Source organism: Amblyraja radiata, chromosome X (assembly GCF_010909765.2).
Source record: "Amblyraja radiata isolate CabotCenter1 chromosome X, sAmbRad1.1.pri, whole genome shotgun sequence".
Lineage (NCBI taxonomy): Eukaryota > Metazoa > Chordata > Chondrichthyes > Rajiformes > Rajidae > Amblyraja > Amblyraja radiata.
In genome coordinates this window covers 7146057-7164337 of record NC_045999.1, presented here as the reverse complement: position 1 = coordinate 7164337, position 18281 = coordinate 7146057, and the positions used below count along the sequence as shown (strand labels likewise).

General features: G+C 48.5%; 1 protein-coding gene across 3 annotated transcripts in view; it reads right to left on the bottom strand.

The window, feature by feature from the left end:
• Positions 1 to 14941, bottom strand: part of LOC116968319 (creatine kinase U-type, mitochondrial-like) — a 31769-nt gene extending 16828 nt beyond the window's left edge. The window contains exons 1-3 of one of the 3 annotated variants that reach the window (XM_033015060.1): positions 14627 to 14941; positions 6397 to 6567; positions 49 to 247 (exon numbers count right to left, since the gene is read on the bottom strand). In XM_033015060.1, the coding sequence (XP_032870951.1) occupies positions 49 to 247; positions 6397 to 6545 (348 nt within the window). In that variant the 5' untranslated portion in view covers positions 6546 to 6567; positions 14627 to 14941. Of the gene's footprint in view, positions 1 to 48; positions 248 to 6396; positions 6568 to 8648; positions 8740 to 14626 lie in introns of those variants that run through there. The other 2 variants (XM_033015061.1, XM_033015059.1) reach the window with 2 other exon arrangements.
• Positions 14942 to 18281: the final 3340 nt, after the last annotated feature.

Below are 18281 nucleotides of genomic sequence, written 5' to 3'. Positions count from 1 at the left end.
AGCACTCTCCCTGCCCAGTGATCCAGTGGAAGATAATTCTTCCTTTACCTCGTAGGATTCCTCATCGCCTGCCACCATGCCGACGGTCTTGATGAAAGGGTGTCCGGGGTTGTCCACTCCAGTCTGGATGCTCTGATCCAGGGTCCAGCCACTGGGTGTGGTCTTATCCCGAAGTCTGGCATAAATGCCAGGGGTCATGCTGGAGGACATGCAGTTGTTGTGCTTTCGAAGATCGGGATAGTCAGCACTGAGAATATAAAGAGGAACAGAGGCACAACCTCAACGTTTATGTTAGGACGAAGACACTCAAGGTTCTCCCCAGGATCATTGATAGTTATAGTGAAAATCAACAATGAATCGATGAAGGAGGTGTTAGAACCAGGTGGCTGAGAGGAGGAGGGAGGTGTGGAGAGAGGAGAGTAGTGCTTGAGGATGATGCATTTTATACATTGCCATAGATGCTCGTAAGAACTAAGAATTGAAATTATTATTGGGTCCATTCAGAATTGTTGTGTTCTCAGGGCCTTGGTCAACCCACTTTGGGATGGTCAATTAATGCCGCTGTCCCACTTGGGAAACCTGAAGGAAACCTCTGGAGACTTTGCGCCCCACCCAAGGTTTCCGTGCGGTTCCCGGAGGTTTTTGTCAGTCTCCCTACCTGCTTCCACTACCTGCAACCTCCGGCAACCACCTGCAACCTCCGGGAACCGCACGGAAACCTTGGGTGGGGCGCAAAGTCTCCAGAGGTTTCCGTTCAGGTTTCCTAAGTGGGACAGGGGCTTTATAAAGCTACCCCAGACCCAAATTCATGGGTAATGACACAGACACACACGTGCACAAACAGATACTCAGCGGGGCAGGCAGCATCTCGGGAGAGAAGGGATGAGAATGGGAATGACCCGAAACGTCACTCGTTCCTTCTCTCCAGAGATCCTGCCTGCCCCGCTGAGTTACTCCAACATTTTGTGTGTATCTTCAGATTAAACCAGCACTTGCAGTTTCTTCCTGCACAAACAGATATGCGCACACACACACACACACGCACACACACACACACACATGCACACACACGCACACACATACACACGTGTACACACACACGCGTACACACACATGCACACACGCACACATACACACACACACACGCGTAAACACACACGCGTACACACACACACCCGCGCGTGTATGCGTATACACACACACAAACACACACACACGCGCGTATACACACACACGCACACACACACGCGCACACACACACACATGCGTACACACACACATACACACACACATACACACACACGCGTATACACACACACGCGCGTATACACACACATGCACGCGTACACACACGCACGCGCACACACACACACACGCACGTATACACACACAGACACGCACACACACACACACATGCGCACACACACACACACACACACACACACACACACACACACACACACACACACACACACACACACACACACACACACACACACACACACACACACACACACACACAGTGATCCAGTGGAGTGCAAGTGGACAATGGGCACTGATAATGGGTGCGGACATTGGGAACAGGTTTGTAATACTCATTCAGCAGGCAGCAACACAGATGAACTGGCCAATTACAGATCGCTAGTTGTGGCAATTGACTGTGTGTAAATCAGGCAACTACAGCATTAATGACACTTTAACAAATGACTGTATTTAGCAGTAAAGTGCTTTTGGATGATGGAGGTTTGAAAGATACTATAGAAATACAAATGCTTTAGTTGGTCTAATTACTAATTTCAAATATATGACCATTTGTCGTGTGCGAAACATGAATACAGATCTCAAATCCATATCGATTGATCCATTATCCAATCTCCTCTCTTTAGACATGCAGCATGGAATTAGGCCCTTTGGCCCACCGAGTACACGTCGACCTGCTATCCCTGTACATTAACACTATCCTACACAGTAGGGTCAAATTTGAATAACCCATTTTTGAAGGAAATTAAACCTCCAGAGATGTTGCCTGACCCGCTGAATGACTCCAGCAATTTGTGTGGATTTTTTTAATACACCAGCATCTGCAGCCCCTTGTGCCTATCCATTTTAACAATATTTCGATTGCTCCTGGAAAACACACATAGGTCAGCATTCCAGTGTAATACTTGTCAGTGTGATACTATTATTGGCGAGATTGAAATGACTGTCAGATGGTCATTTCTAAAGTGCCTTAGATATCTTTCAGTTTGCACAAAAACACTTTAGAGTCAAAGTGTAGCTACTATTGCAAAATAGAAACGCAACAAGCAATGTGGGTGGATGCTTGCTAGGCAATTGGTATAGCGATATTGATCAGACATTCTGATTAATGATCCTATGGTACACCTTCAGACTAGAAATGTTGTACGGAACCAGGCCCTTCGGCCCATCAAGACTGTGCTAACCAGCGCTCACCCCGTACACTAGCACTATCACACACATTAGGGACAATTTACAATGTTACCAAAGCCAAGCGACCTACAAACTTCTACGTCTTTGGAGTGTGGGAGGAAACCGGAGAAAACCCACGCGGAGAACGTACAAACTCTGTACAGACAGCGTCCAAGGTCAGGGTCGAACCAGGGTCCCTGTCGCTGTGAGGCAGCAACTCTACCGCTGCACCACCCTCCTTGTAGATGACAAGGGGCAGAATGAGATGTTGATAGAACAGGAGGGACAGAACATGTTTGAAAGATGTTGATAGAACAGGAGGGACAGAGTGGGTTCTGGGCTGAATACTGGTTCATCCAGCCCTTCCTGACTGCTCCTGCTACCTATACTGCCTGCAAGTGTATTAGCTACAGCATGGGACCTTCTCCTTGCCTCATACCCGCTTATTAAGTAAAGTCATTATTGCTTCTTATATTTATCCAAAGGTATAAATCCTAGCAGAAGACTGGGTAACAGGTGCCTCCTCTCAAGTCTGTCAGCCTGACTAATCCCATTGATCTTGTATATCTCCTGTGTCACCAGAGGTCACTCCTGCATTATGTTGTACCCTGTTTCACACGGTAACTCAGTTTAATTAAATAAAGCCGGTCCAAGGTTGAATAGCTGCCAATTCTTTGCTAAGAAATAAGGATCTGTCGTGTAAGAGAGAATCATTCTCCTTCCTGTGGACTTCAATCCCAGCCTGTGTCCTTGCTTTATCTGCCTTGCTCAGATCATTGCCTGCACTTTATACTCATGCCCAGGTCAAAATCTAGATAAGACGCATCACTCTTTTAGTCAAGGGTTTTATTGTCATTTATTCCAAACCAGAACTATAAAATTCTTACTGGCAGCAGCACAACAGATATGTAAACATAGTACTCTGTCAGACCTATAATAAACGAGAAAAAAGCTACATATATATGTGTGTGTGTGTGTGTATGCATGTGTGTGTATATATATACGTGTGTGTGTGTGTATATGTGTGTGTGTGTGTATGTGTGTGTGTGTATATATGTGTGTGTGTGTGTGTATATATGTGTGTGTGTGTGTGTGTGTGTGTACATGTGTGTGTATATGTGTGTTTGCGTGTGTATATGTGTGTGTATATATGTGTGTGTATATATGTGTGTGTATGTATTTGTGTGTGTGTGTATATGTGTGTGTGTGTATATATGTGTATGTATTTGTGTGTGTGTGTATATGTGTGTGTGTGTGTGTGTGTATATATATGTGTATGTATATGCGTGTGTGTGTGTATATGTACATGTGTGTTTGTGTGTGTGTATATATGTGTGTACGTGTGTATATGTGTGTGTGCGTGTGCATATGTGTGTGTGTATATCTGTGTGTGTGTATATGTGTGTGTATGTGTATATATGTGATAATGTGTGTGTGTGTGTGTGTGTGTGTGTATAAGTGTGAGAATCAATTAGCAACCTGCTCCTATGCTCACTAAACCTGCAAAGTGAGACCTTCTAAAAATAGTTTTCCATTTCATCCATGTCTAGAATCGGAAAGCAAATTGCTGAAAGACTTATGGTGAAAGATCCCCTGTACAAATACTTTTATTCCAAAAAATAAATAAATAAATACATACATACATATATACAAATTAGCACAATCAAAGACTGCCTATGTTGACAGTTTAGGAACAAACGACCATCAAATTAATATAACGCCAACTTTATCAACCAAACTCTCAACCTGTACCCAGGGAGCTAGTAATTTGTACTAGTAATCTGTACTAGTAATCTGTACTAACTCCCCAGGGTTGAGTCTGGAGATGGATCCCGACCCGAAATGTCACGCATTCATTCGTTCGATCCAGAGATGCTGCCTGTCCCGCTGAGTTACTCCTGCATTCTGTGTCTATGTTCAATTTAAACCAGCATCTGCAGTTCCTTCCTACACAGTTTGAGCCCGACCCATTTCCATCGCAAAGGCTGCCTCGCCCACTGAGTTCCTCCAGCATCTTTGTATTTGGAAGCTGACTGGGTTGTTTCATTTCTTGAACAACTACAGCCGTAATCTTGGCCCGAGATTCCCACTGGATTACAGAGTCTAATCCCGGGTTAAAGCGCCTCGGATTTGACGCACGGCAGAGAACAGATGGGCGAGCTGTAAATAAAAACCGGCGCCTTCTCAATGTGCAATGTGTAGGAGGGAACTACAGATGCTGCTTTTAAACCGAAGACAGACACAAAAAGCTGGAGGAACTCAGCGGGACAGGCAGCATCTCTGGAGAGAAGGAATGGGTGACGTTTCGGGTCGAGACCCTTCTTCAGACTGGTTAGGGATAAGGGAAACGAGAGATATAGACGATGATGTGGAGAGATAAATCATCATGAATGACTATGCAAAAAAAGTGAGGATAATAAAGGAAATAGGCTGTTGTTAGTTGTTTGTTGGGGTGAAAACGAGAAGCTGGTGCGATTTGGGTGAAACAGTCTCACAGTCTTTGTTTTCTCGCCAGTATTTCTGCCTAGAATTACATTCCAGCCATCTCGTTTGTCCTTGCCGGACTCAGGTCACGCCTCCGCGCCAACACTGGCACAGCTAACAATCGCTACCAAGTGGACCGTGCAGAGTTGTGGTGGGACAAATGAACACAGGCAGGCAGGGGGTCAAAATGGTTTTATTCAGCGGCGGCGGTTCTCACTGGGTGAGGGGTGGGGGCGGGGAGGGATGGGGGGGCGGGGGTGTTATAGACGTTTGAGTCGTAATTAACATTCACTCACAGCCGTTCTGTAAGCCAATTTGGAAATGACTTAAGAAACATAGAAAATAGAGGCCATTCGGCCCTTCGAGCCAGCACCGCCATTCATTGTGATCATGGCTGATCGTCCCCAATCAATAACCCGTGCCTGCCGTCTCCCCATATCCCTTGACTCCACAAACCCCCTAACTTTCTCTTAAATCCATCCAGTGACACACTGATAGACACAACGTTCAAGAAAGAACTGCAGATGCTGGAAAAAGCTGGAGTAACTCAGCGGGACAGGCAGCATCTCTGGAGAGAAAGAATGGGCGACGTTTCGGGTCGAGACCCTTCTTCGGACTGAGAGTCAGGGGAGAGGGAGACATAAAGATATGGAAGGGTAAGGTGTGAAAACACAGATCAAAGGGGACGTTGATCAAGGAGAATGTTGAATGGTTCATATTTAGCTGATGGGAAGGTGACACGAAGGCCATGACGCGATTCAAACTGTTTAATGCGAAGATATTAGATTTGGAAAGGCGGCGACCCGGGAAGGGGGTGGCCAATTCGGAATTAGGTCATTCGGCCCATCGATCCGCCATTCAATCACGACTGATCTATCTCTCCATCCTTCTCCCCACACTAATCAATAACCTGCCAACCTGCGCCTGAAAGATACCCAATGACTTGAATTGCACATTGAGGAGGGGGCGAGGGTCTCAGTTCAGTTTTAGTTTAGAGATACAGCGCGGAAACAGGCCCTTCGGCCCACAGAGTCCGCACCGCACATTAACACTATCATATACACACACACCAGGGTCAATTTACATTCATACCAAGCCAAATTAACCTACAAACCTGCACGGAGTGTGGGAGGAAATCGACCTCGGAGAAAACCCACACAATCGCGGGGAGAATGTACAAACTCCGTACAGACATCACCCGTAGTCGGGATCGAACCCGGGTCTCCGGCGCTGCAAGGCAGCAACTCTACCGCTGTGCCCTTGGGTTCAGGTGACCTCGAGGAGAAGGTTGGGCAGGATTGGCCGCTCAATAAATTCCAGGACATTTACAAGCTAGTAGTGGGAACTGAATATTCAGGCAACCGCCAACAATAAATAGATATCCATCCAGGAGGAATGGCCTTAGCTCAGTGCTGGTATCGACTCTGCCCTCCCCGCCCTTTGCCGCTTCCACAGGCTCTAGAGGTGACATTGGCTTCTTACCTGGCGGGGTAGAGTTTCCTCTGCTCGCTCCCTGCCTTCACGCAGTCCCTGGCCAGCAGGTAACCGGCCGCCAGGGAACCGGCTCCCACCAGAGTCAGGATGCCGCTCGCCTTCCTGTTGCCCAGGATCCGTGAGAAGGTGCTGGCCATGTTGAGAGCGAGTCCTAGGAACCTGCGGGCAGAAAGGACGGCGAGAGGTTGAGAGCGGTGGTGGTGGTGTGGGGCGGAGGAAGAGGAGGGGAGGGGAGGGGAGGGGAGGCGTGATGCGAATGCAACGCGAGAGGCGGCGTCAACCCGATCTGTGCGCAGAAATACCGCAGTGAAACTCCCGGCAATCAGTAGCCGGCAGCTGCGAGGAAAAGGCTGAGGAGCTAGAAGCGCTCCCCTCCCCACCCCTCCCCCCTCCTCCCCCCTCCCCTCCCCAAACCCTACATACCCTCCCCACCTCCCCCCCTCCCCTCCCCAAACCCTACATACCCTCCCCTCCCCGCCACTCCCCACCTCCCCTCCCCACCTCCCCTCTCCACCTACCCTCCCCGCCACTCCCCACCTCCCCTACCCTCCCCTCCCCCTCCCCACCTACCCTCCCCTCCCCTCCCCACCTCCCATACCCCCCCTCACCACCTCCCCTCCCCTCCTCCCCTCCCCAAACCCTACACACCCTCCCCACCTCCCTCCCCTCCTCCCCTCCGCGCCTCCCCGCCCCTCCCCTCTCCACCTACCCTCCCCTCCCCACTTCCCCTCTCCTCCCCACTTCCCCTCTCCTCCCCACCTCCTCTCCCCTCCCCACCTCCCCTCCCCACCTCCCCTCTCCCACCTCCCCTCGCCCACCCCTACATACTCTCCCCACCTCCCCTACCCTACCCTCCCCACCTCCCCTCCCCTACCCTCCCCACCCCTACCTGTGTGTGTGTGTGTGTTTGCGCCAGTGTGTGTGTGTGTGTGTGTGTGTTTGCGCCAGTGTGTGTGTGTGTGTGTGAGTGTGTGTTTGCGTCAGTGTGTGTGGGCATGCATAACCCGAATTCTAGTCAAGGGGGAGTGTATGTAATAACTCGGGGGCCTCTTTCTTTATCGCGGCCGCTGATCTGTAGCACATTCCACGGCTGCTTGGCCGGGTTGCGAGCTGAGTGATGAGCGAGGCAGGCGGGGAGCGGGGCTGCTGTTTCAGCACCGCGGCACATGGACAGCGCAGTCGCCGCCCTGACATGCCGCCGCCCGCCCTCCCCAGGAATGCTGTCCGACCCGCTGAGTTGCTCCAGCATTCTGTGTCTAAAACCAAAGCATTCTCTATCTTTGGGGAACAGACGGAGGGGAACAGGGCTGCTGCCGGCCCGCCCTCAATGTCAATTCCAAAGTCCGCAGCGATATTTCAGAGCACTTTATTAGTTTTACCTCCCCACAAACAAACAGCACGATTGTTGCAGACTCGAACACGCCTCTGACCTATACAACTAACGCGGTGCCGAGGAGCCACCGCCAGCGATAGATCCCACTCAACGCGCTGCAACACGTGCAGCCGCCGACCTGATGCGGGTAAATGCGATTAGTGCCGAAGGGGTGCAGGGGGGGTGGCATGGATAACGCGGGCCGAAGGTCCTCTTTGTGTGCTGCACCGCTGTAAACTGCAACCACCTGCCCACTACTACCCCGCTCTCCCCCTGTCCCCACAGCCCCCTCGCCCCCCACAGCCCCCTCGCCCCCCACAGCCCCCTCGCCCCCCACAGCCCCCTCGCCCCCACAGCCCCCTCTCCCCCCACAGCCCCCTCGCCCCCCACAGCCCCCTCGCCCCCCACAGCCCCCTCGCCCCCCACAGCCCCCTCTCCCCCCACAGCCCCCTCTCCCCCCACAGCCCCCTCGCCCCCCACAGCCCCCTCTCCCCCCACAGCCCCCTCTCCCCCCACAGCCCCATCGCCCCCCACAGCCCCCTCTCCCCCCACAGCCCCCTCTCCCCCCACAGCCCCCTCGCCCCCCACAGCCCCCTCTCCCCCCACAGCCCCCTCTCCCCCCACAGCCCCCTCGCCCCCCACAGCCCCCTCTCCCCCCACAGCCCCCTCTGCCAACATTACAAGATGTGAATGTCCTCTGAACACAACGGAACGCAGTGTCTCGCCAGCACGCTTTCTCCCAACGTAGCGCAAGCCTTGTCGTCTAATTCGTGCTGCATCATCCGCCTTAGTCTAAACGTCCTTCACTAAATATTCATCTCCCCAGGAAAAACTCCCCCCCCATCGGTTGAATAATACACGTATAAACCTTTTACCAGCGCCCCCTCATCTCCCGAAACAGCCACACACACTGGTCGAAATCGGGTCGGTTCTCTGAATCAGGAGAATGGTTTCACCGGGATGGTGATGACAAGAAGGAACTCGCTCCCATTGGGAGAGGTCGAGCTGAGTAGCCCAGTGTAGTCATCAACTAACTCCAACAAACGAACGGGAGGAGGATGCGTTTCCGGAGACACTCGGAGCGACGTGTGTGTGTGTGTGTATCTATGTGTGTGTGTATCTGTGTGTGTGTGTGGGGGTGTGTGTATATCTGTGTGTGTATCTGTGTATCTGTGTGTGTTTGTATATATCTGTGTGTGTGTGTATCTCTGTGTGTATCTGTGTGTGTGTGTGTGTATATCTGTCTGTGTGTGTGTATATATCTGTGTGTGTGTGTGTATATATGAATGTGTGTGTATCTGTGTGTGTGTGTGTGTGTGTATCTGTGTGTGTGTGTATATGTGTGTGTGTGTGTGTATATATCTGTGTGTGTGTGTGTGTGTATATGACTGTGTGTATGTGTGTGTATATATGACTGTGTGTGTGTGTGTATATATGACTGTGTGTGTGTGTGTGTGTGTGTGTGAAAGTGAGAGAGAGAGAAAGGAAGAGAAAGAGACTGCAGGTGCATTGGGTTATATAGCGTCATAGTCACAGCGTGATACAGCGTGGAAATAAGCCCTTCGGCCCAACTTGCCCATGCCCCATCCACACTAGTCCCACCTGCCGGTGTTACGCCCATATACCTCTAAACCGGTCCTGTCCATCCACCTGCCTGAATGTTTCTTAAACATTGTGATAGTTCCTGCCTCAACTACCTCTCCGGCAGCTCTTCCATACACCCACCACCCTTTCTGTGAAAAAGTTACCCCTCGGGTTCCTATTCAACCTTTTCCCGCTCACCTTAAACCGTTGGTTCTTGATTCCCTTACTCTGGGCAAGAGACTCATAAGGTCATAGGTCACAAGTGATAGGAGCAGAATTAGGCCATTCGGCCCATCAAATCTACTCCGCCATTCAATCATGGCTGATCTATCTTTCCCTCCTAACCCCATTCTCCTGCCTTCTCCCCATAACATGAAACATGTACTAATCAAGAATCTATCTATCTCTGCCTTCAAAATATCCACTGACCTGGCCTGACCAATAAATTCCACAGATTCCCCACACTCAGACTCAAGAAATGTATCCTCACCTCCTTCCTAAAAGAACATCTTTTAATTCTGAGGCTGTGACCCCCTAGTCCTAGACTCTCCCCCTAGTGGAAACACCCTCTCCACATCCACTCCACCCAAGAGACTACCCAACATACACTATTCGGTACGTTTCAATGAGGTTCCCCCTCATCCTTCTAAACTCCAGTGAGTGCAGACCCAGTGCTGACAAATAGACAATAGACAATAGGTGCAGGAGTAGGCCATTCGGCCATTCAATGTGATCATGGCTGATCAACCCCAATCAGTACCCCGTTCCTGCCTTCTCCCCATATCCCCTGACTCCGCTATTTTTAAGAGCCCTATCTAGCTCTCTCTTGAAAGCATCCAGAGAACCTGCCTCCACCGCCCTCTGAGGCAGAGAATTCCACAGACTCACCACTCTCTGTGAGAAAAAGTGTTTCCTCGTCTCCGTTCTAAATGGCTTACTCCTTATTCTTAAACTGTGTGTGGCCCCTGGTTCTGGACTCGCCCAACATCGGGAACATGTTTCCTGCCTCTAGCGTGTCCAAACCCTTAACAATCTTATATGTTTCAATGAGATCTCCTCTCATCCTTGCTCATTCCTGGGATAATTCTTGTAAACCTCTGTGCGTCTAAACGATCTATTCCTTTAATGACATTGTACACCTTTTTGAGATCGTCCGTTATCCTCCTGCGTTCCTATTAGTCCCAGGAATTGAGGCTTGCCCAACCTCTCCATACAGCTCAGGCCCTTGATATAGAGTGGAAGAGGCTGTTGTTGAGCATTAAGACGACCAGCACTGTTGGGCCGAATGGCCTGCTCCCCCCCACATTGTAAACTCCACACCAGTCCATGATGAGTGTAACTAAGGCGTCTACAATGCTTATATGTGGCAATATGTTTGCTGAAAATGTTCCGTTCAATCGTCAGTAACGTTACTTATATGCTAAAGGCCTGTCAAAATTGAAGAGATTTGTTTACCTATATGTATAATACCTGATGCAGTGTTTGTTTCTATTGAATTCACCTGCTTCTTGTGACTCTGTATTAAGCTGGGCACAATGGGGATTGCCAAACAAGGATTACATAACATGGAGGATTTCAAAACATATTTCCGTTGCCAGCATCAATAAATAGTTAAGGCACAACGAACTGCAGATGTTGGAATCTGGAATAAAACACAAAGTACTGGAGTACTGTGGCAGGCAGCATCTGTGGAGGGAACAGATAGGTGATGGGATGGGACCTGTCTTTTGATTGATGAAATGGGGGAGAAAGCTGGAAGAGAGGTGGGGGTAGTACAAAGCCTGGCAAGTGTTTGGGGTTGACAAAAGTGCTGGAGAAACTCAGCGGGTGCAGCAGCATCTATGGAGCGAAGGAAATAGGCAACGTTTCTGGGCCGAAACCCTTCTTCAGATTGGGGTTGATCAGGGGTACTGATTGGGGATAATCAGCCATGATCACATTGAATGGCGGTGCTGGCTCGAAGGGCCGAATGGCCTCGTCCTGCACCTATTGTCTATTATCTATTTGTCTATTGATAGGTGGATACAGGTGAAGGATGTAAGAAAGAACTGCAGGTGCTGGTTAAAATCGAAGGTAGACACAAAATGCAGGAGTAACTCAGCGGGACAGGCAGCATCTCTGGAGAGAAGGATTGGGCGACGTTTTGGGTCGAGACCCTTCTTCAGTTTTGGGAGATGGATGGAGCAAGTGACAAAGGCCCAGGTAAAGGAGACAAAAGGGTGTCAAATAAGGAGTGAAATGAAAAGCCGGAGGGAGGGATGTTGGTGGAAGGGACGGGCGAGGTATCAATAGACAATAGGTGCAGGAGTAGGCCATTCGGCCCTTCTAGCCAGCACCGCCATTCAATGTGATCATGGCTGATCATCCCCAATCAGTACCCCATTCCTGCCTTCTCCCCATATCCCCTGACTCCGCTATTTGTAAGAGCCCTATCTAGCTCTCTCTTGAAAACATCCAGAGAACTGGCCTCCACCACCCTCTGAGGCAGAGAATTCCACAGACTCACCACTCTCTGTGAGAAAAAGTGTTTCCTCGTCTCCGTTCTAAATGGCTTACCCCTTATTCTTAAACTGTGTGTGGCCCCTGGTTCTGGACTCCCCCAACATCGGGAACATGTTTCCTGCCTCTAGCGTGTCCAAGCCCTTAACAATCTTATATGTTTCAATGAGATAACCTCTCATCCTTCTAAACTCCAGAGTGTACAAGCCCAGCTGCTCCATTCTCTCAGCATACGACAGTCCCGCCATCCCGGGAATTAACCTTGTATCAATAGAATGCAGGTACTATAACAATATTTAAAAGACATTTGTTCAGGTACCTGAAGCCTCGTGCTTTAGACATGCTCACCATGGGAAAAATATTTTTTCCTCTCTACCTTCTATATTCTGTTAGAGATATAGCGTAGAAACAGGCCCTTTAAACCGTTACAACATCGACCAGCGATCACCTATACACTAGTTCTATCCTACACACTAGGGACAATTTGTAGAAGCTACAACCTGTACATCTTTGGGATGCGGGAGGAAACCGGAGCATCCGGAGGAAACCCACGCGGTTACAGGGAGAGTGTACAAACTCTGTACAGACAGCACCGTACAGTCAGGATCGAACCCGGGTCTCTGGTGCTGTGAGGCACCAGCTCTACCACTGCCTCCCTCGTCTCCATGATAGTTTTTTGTGCACTTTCATCAGACACCTCCTCAGCCTTTCAGCTTACCCAACTCCAGGGAAAACAAACCCAGCCCCATTCCAATCTCTCCTTGTGGCTGCAAAGCTCGAAAACAGAAACTCCTCTGTACTCTCCCCTCCGCAAGTTGAGAGCATGTGTCATGTTCACCAACATAAGTGGAGTTTTTTTTTTGAATGGAGGGAATAGCGAACTCTTATCGAAAACAAATGAACACTCTGTGGCAGAAACAGACTGAGCCCTCCCGGATATAATACAATCGGATAGTGTATACTTAGGGTGCGGCAATGTGACAAAGTCCAACTGGACTCTGGCCAGCTGCAACCATACCAAAGGGTGGTGGTTGTATGGAACGAGCTGCCAGAGGAGGGAGTTAGGGCTGGGACTATCCCAACGTTTAAGAAACAGTCAGACAGTTACATGTATAGGACAGCTTTGAAGGGATATGGGCCAAATGCAGGTAGGTGGGACTAGCGTAGCTGGGACAAGTTGGCAAGTTGGGCCAAAGGGCCTGTTTCCACGCTGTATCAATCTATGACTCTAGAAAGGACAGCAAGCTTTTAGATACTATAAATTGTGGAGAATGTCGATGAAAATTCCATTAAAGTATAAATTTCTTTGACAAATAGCAGATATTCCAATCTAAAAATAAGCCAAAACCAATTTAACTGATAGCTCGTGGTTAGGAAGGAACTGCAGATGCTGGAAAATCGAGGGTACACAAAAATGCTGGAGAAACTCAGCGGGTGCAGCAGCATCTATGGAGCGAAGGAAATAGGCAACGTTTCGGGCCGAAACCCTTCTTCAGACTGATGCTCCTTTTGATGCCTGTTCTGTGCAGTTTCAACTGCAATTAAACCGATTGAAAATGTCTATAAAATCTAAATCTATTTAAAATAATAATTGTGGGATTTAAAGTAAGGTATAAACATTGAACTAAGGGGTTCAATGTTATGTCTTTGCACTAAATGTTGCAACCTTTATCCTTTAACTTTGCACGGTGTGTGGCTTGAATGTAATCATGGAATCTTTTCTTAACTAGATAGCTAACAAAATCTTTTCACTGCCTCTCGGTACACATGACAATAATAAACCAAACTAAACTAAATCAGTGCGAACAGGTAATCGATGGTTGGAGTGGGCTTGGTGGGACGAGGGGGTCGATTCCTTGCTGCATCTTTAAAATACAGTGTGCCAGTGGGATTAGTTGGAGAAGCCTAGACTGAGAAATGACACAGGAGAAACTCAGCGGGTGAGGCAGCATCTATGGAGCAAAGGAATAGGTGATGTTTCGGGTCGAGACCCTTCATTTCCCACTAAAACTCGGCTCGGACAAAACTCTGAACATTAATAGCCAATAATCTGTTTATTTGCACTTTATCAGTTTAATTATTCATGTGTGTATATATTTATACAATGGTATATGGACACACTGATCTGTTCAGTATTCATGCCTACTATGTTCTGGTGTGCTAAAGCAAAGCAAGAATTTAATTGTCCTATCAGGGACACATGACAATAAAGCTCTCTCTCTCTCTCGTTAGTCTGAAGAAGGGTCTCGACCCGAAATGTCACCTATTCCTTCGCTCCATAGATGCTGCCTCACCTACTGAGTTTCTCCAGCATTTTTGTCTACCTTCGATTTTTCCAGCATCTGTAATTCCTTCTTAAAGAAATGACACCTGGTGACATGCTGAATAGTTTCCTTGATCCCCATTCCCTTTGTCCTATTTTCACACCTTACACTTCATTTTCTATGTATCTCCCTCTCCCGACATCAGTCTGAAGAAGGGTCCCGACCTGAAACGTCACCCATTCCTTCTCTCCAGAGATGCTGCCTGTCCCGCTGAGTCACTCCAACATTTTGTGTCTATCTACAGTTTCTTTCTACTTTGTACATGTTCATACATTCTCATTGCTACCCGATGCTGTCACAGTTCAAGCCGCAGGAGATCGCACGCAAGTGAAACATTTGCACCTTATTTTGGAAATAAATAACCAGAATTTAATTGAACAAAAGATAGCGAAGCAAATCTATCAATGGGTTCATGGTACACAGTAAAGTGAATACTCACACTGAGGAATGGCTGATCGATCGAAGGTAATTTTGCACCTTAAGAAAGAGTCCACAGGGCTTGAGTCGGAAAATCAGTGCGGATTGGAAACAGGGTGAGGTATTTGTGTGCCCTTTGCTCCAATCAGGATGACGTTGATATCACCTACGTAGCCACAGTTGAGTTTGTAATCAGATCTGTTTTTTTAACAATGCATTATTCTTTCCATTATTTATTTTCCTCCCTTTCATTTATGTCTCCTGGTGGTTGAAGCAACCAATTATTTCCTCAGGGCTCGCGGTGTACGAAATAGAAATGGTGTTACCTACCTCCAAGCTGAAGGGGGAGGAGAGTTATGTATGAAATATAATGAACATACTTGATGTCTTGCACAATGGTACGCATGCGCAAGGGGGAGACTCAAGGTGGCATTCAGATTAAAGAAGTTTGTTAGTTGACTCCCGTGTCCGAGTGTTATTTAAAGTCCGTTCCAAGCAACAAATACACAACAGAATTTTGAAGAAGGAGTAAAAGACTATTGGACATCTTAACATAATGACATGATTGCCCCATGCACAATTCCACAACCCTCCCTTGCCTAACAATTCCATCCGCCATAAAACTCCGGTCATCTGCTGGGGAGAAGGAATAGGTGACGTTTCGGGTCGAGACCCTTCTTCAGACCTGAAGCATTTTGTGTCTATCTTCGGTGTAAACCAGCATCTGCAGTTCCCTCCTGCACATCCTGTCTGTCCGATGACTCAGAAATCCTGTCGGAAGGAACTGCAGATGCTGGTTTACCTCGAAGGTAGACACAAAAAAGCTGGAGTAACTCAGCGGGACAGGCAGCATCGCTGGAGAGAGGAATGGGTGACGTTTCGGGTCGAGATCCTTCTTCAGAAATCCTGTGGTCAGCTCATCTGTGCTTACCACCTTCCCAGAAACTGAGCTGGACCCCGGTTCCTGCGCTTTGCTCAAACTACCTGGGCCCTGGTTTCCACACAAACCTCAACACCTTAACAGCAGAATTAGGCCATTCAGCCCATCGAGTCTACTCCGCCATTCAATTATAGTGCAGGAGAACCCGCTGGCTGTACTGTACCTAATAATAATAATAATAATGGATGGGATTTATATAGCGCCTTTCTAATACTCAAGGCGCTTTACATCGCATTATTCATTCACTCCTCAGTCACACTCGGTGGTGGTAAGCTACTTCTGTAGCCACAGCTGCCCTGGGGCAGACTGACGGAAGCGTGGCTGCCAATCTGCGCCTACGGCCCCTCCGACCACCACCAATCACTCACACATATTCACACACAGGCAAAGGTGGGTGAAGTGTCTTGCCCAAGGACACAACGACAGTATGCACTCCAAGCAGGATTCGAACCGGCTACCTTCCGGTTGCCAGCCGAACACTTAGCCCATTGTGCCATCTGTCGTCCCTCAAATGAAACCAGGTATACCCTCTTGGGAGCTGTCGGAGCGGACAACACGTCAAGTTTCATTGACATCAGGGCTGTGACTCCGACCCTGGTGCTGAGGCTCAAAAGGGAAGAGTGGCATCAGGCAGTGCGACCCGATAGTCAGAGGTATGGACAGGAGATTCTGCGGCCACAGGCGAGACTCCAGCATGGCATCCTCAAGAGGGAGGGGGAGCAGCCAAGGTTTGCTGTGCATGTTGGCACAAACGATATTGGTAGGAAGAGGAAGGAGTTTCTGCAACATGAGTTTCAGCAATTATGTAAAAGGCTCAAAAGCAGGACCTCCAGGACAGTTATCTCTGGATTGCTTCCAGTGCCTTGTGCTGGTGAAGGCCAGAACAGGAAGACATGGGGAAATGAATGTGTGGCTGATTGATTTTTCTGAAGACATGATCAAAAAGGTCGATGAGGGCAGATCTGTAGATGTTGTGTAGATGGATTTCAGTAAGGCATTCAACAAGGTAGGCTGCTCTGGAGGGTAAGATCGCATGGGATCCAAGGAGAGATAGCTGAGTGGATAGCAAATTGGCTCCATGGAAGGAAGCAGAAGGTGATGGTGGAAGGTTGCTTCTCAGACTGGAGGCCGGTGACCAGTGGTGTGCCACAGGGTTGGGTGCTGGGCCCGACACTGTTTGTCATCTACATCAATGATTTGGATGAGAACATACAGAGCAAGATTAGCAAGTTTGCTGATGATACAAAAGTGAGTGGTTTTGCAGATAGTGAAGATGGTTGTGACAGATTGCAGCAGGATCTAGATCGATTGGCCAGGTGGGCGGAGGAATGGTTGATGGAATGTGATACAGAGAAATGTGAGGTGTTGCGTTTTGGGACGTCTAACAAGGGCAGGACCTACACAGTGAATGGTAGGCCTCTGGGTAGTGTTGTCAAGCAGAGGGATCTAGGTACATGGTTCCTTGAAGATCGAGTCACAGGTAGGTAAGTTGGTCATAAAGGCTTTTGGCACATTGGCCTTCACCAGTCAGAGTATTGAGTATAGAAGTTGGGAGGTCATGTTGCAGTTGTATAAGACGTTGATGAGACCACATTTAGAGTATAGTGTTCAGTTCCCATGTTGTAGGAAAGATGTTGTCAAGCTTGAAAAGGTTTTGAGAAGATTTACGAGGATGTTGCCAGGACTAGAGTGTCTGATCGATAGGGAGAGGTTGAGTAGGCTGGGTCTCTACTCCTTGGAGAGCAGGAGGATGAGGTGTGATCTTATAGGAGGAGAGCCTCGGATTGGAGGGAACATCCTCAGAAGAAAATAACATACCTTTAGAAAAGAGATCAGGGCAAGAGCCAGAGGGTGGTGAATCTGTGGAATTCATTGCTAATGGCGGTGTCATTGGGTATTTTCTAAGCGGTGATTGATATGTTTTTGAGTCAAAGGCTACAGGGTGGAAGATTGCAACCTTCACGTGGTCCGCCCTGTTTCGACTAATGCAATCAACTTGACGTGCACAAACGGAAGATCAAATAGAGCAAGTTGTCCAACAACTTTAGGCTGTGCATGCCACACGAAAGAAGATCAAAGGCTACAGGAAGAAGGCCCGAGAATAGGGTTGGAAGAGAAAGATAGATCAGCCATGATTGAATAGCGTAGGCTCAATGAGCCAAATGGCCTTATTCTGCTCCTATGACATGAACATATGCTCAGTGGTACTGAGCATATGGTACATAAAGAATACAGATGGGAGCTCTTTATTTAAGACTCAACCTATGCCATTTGGGTCAATGCATATGGTCCATGGTTCTATGTCCTATGGTCCTCTTCTCTTTGTGAAGGAACGAACTGCAGATGCTGGTTTACACCAAAGATAGACACAACATGCTGGAGTAATTCAGTGGGACAGGCACCATCTCTGGCAGTCACCCATTCCTTCTACCCAGAGATTGTGCCAGGCCCCTTCTCTTTCCTTGATTACCCCCCTTGTCCATAACACACTCAAAAACTGTCTTAGGATTTCCCTCGATCCTGCCTGCCCGTGCTATTTCGTGAAATCTCTTCAAACTCCGAGTTGCTTTTGCCGGAGTTCCTCGGCACTTTCTCGCCCATTTTCAGTTCCCTATGTCTGACATAAGTCTCACTTCTGTTGCACGGGTTTTGTAACATATGAGTGTAAACAGTCACGTAGTTACCTGGGCGAGGTATATGCGTCACTTTGTTTGGACAGTGAGTGGAGACACAGCCC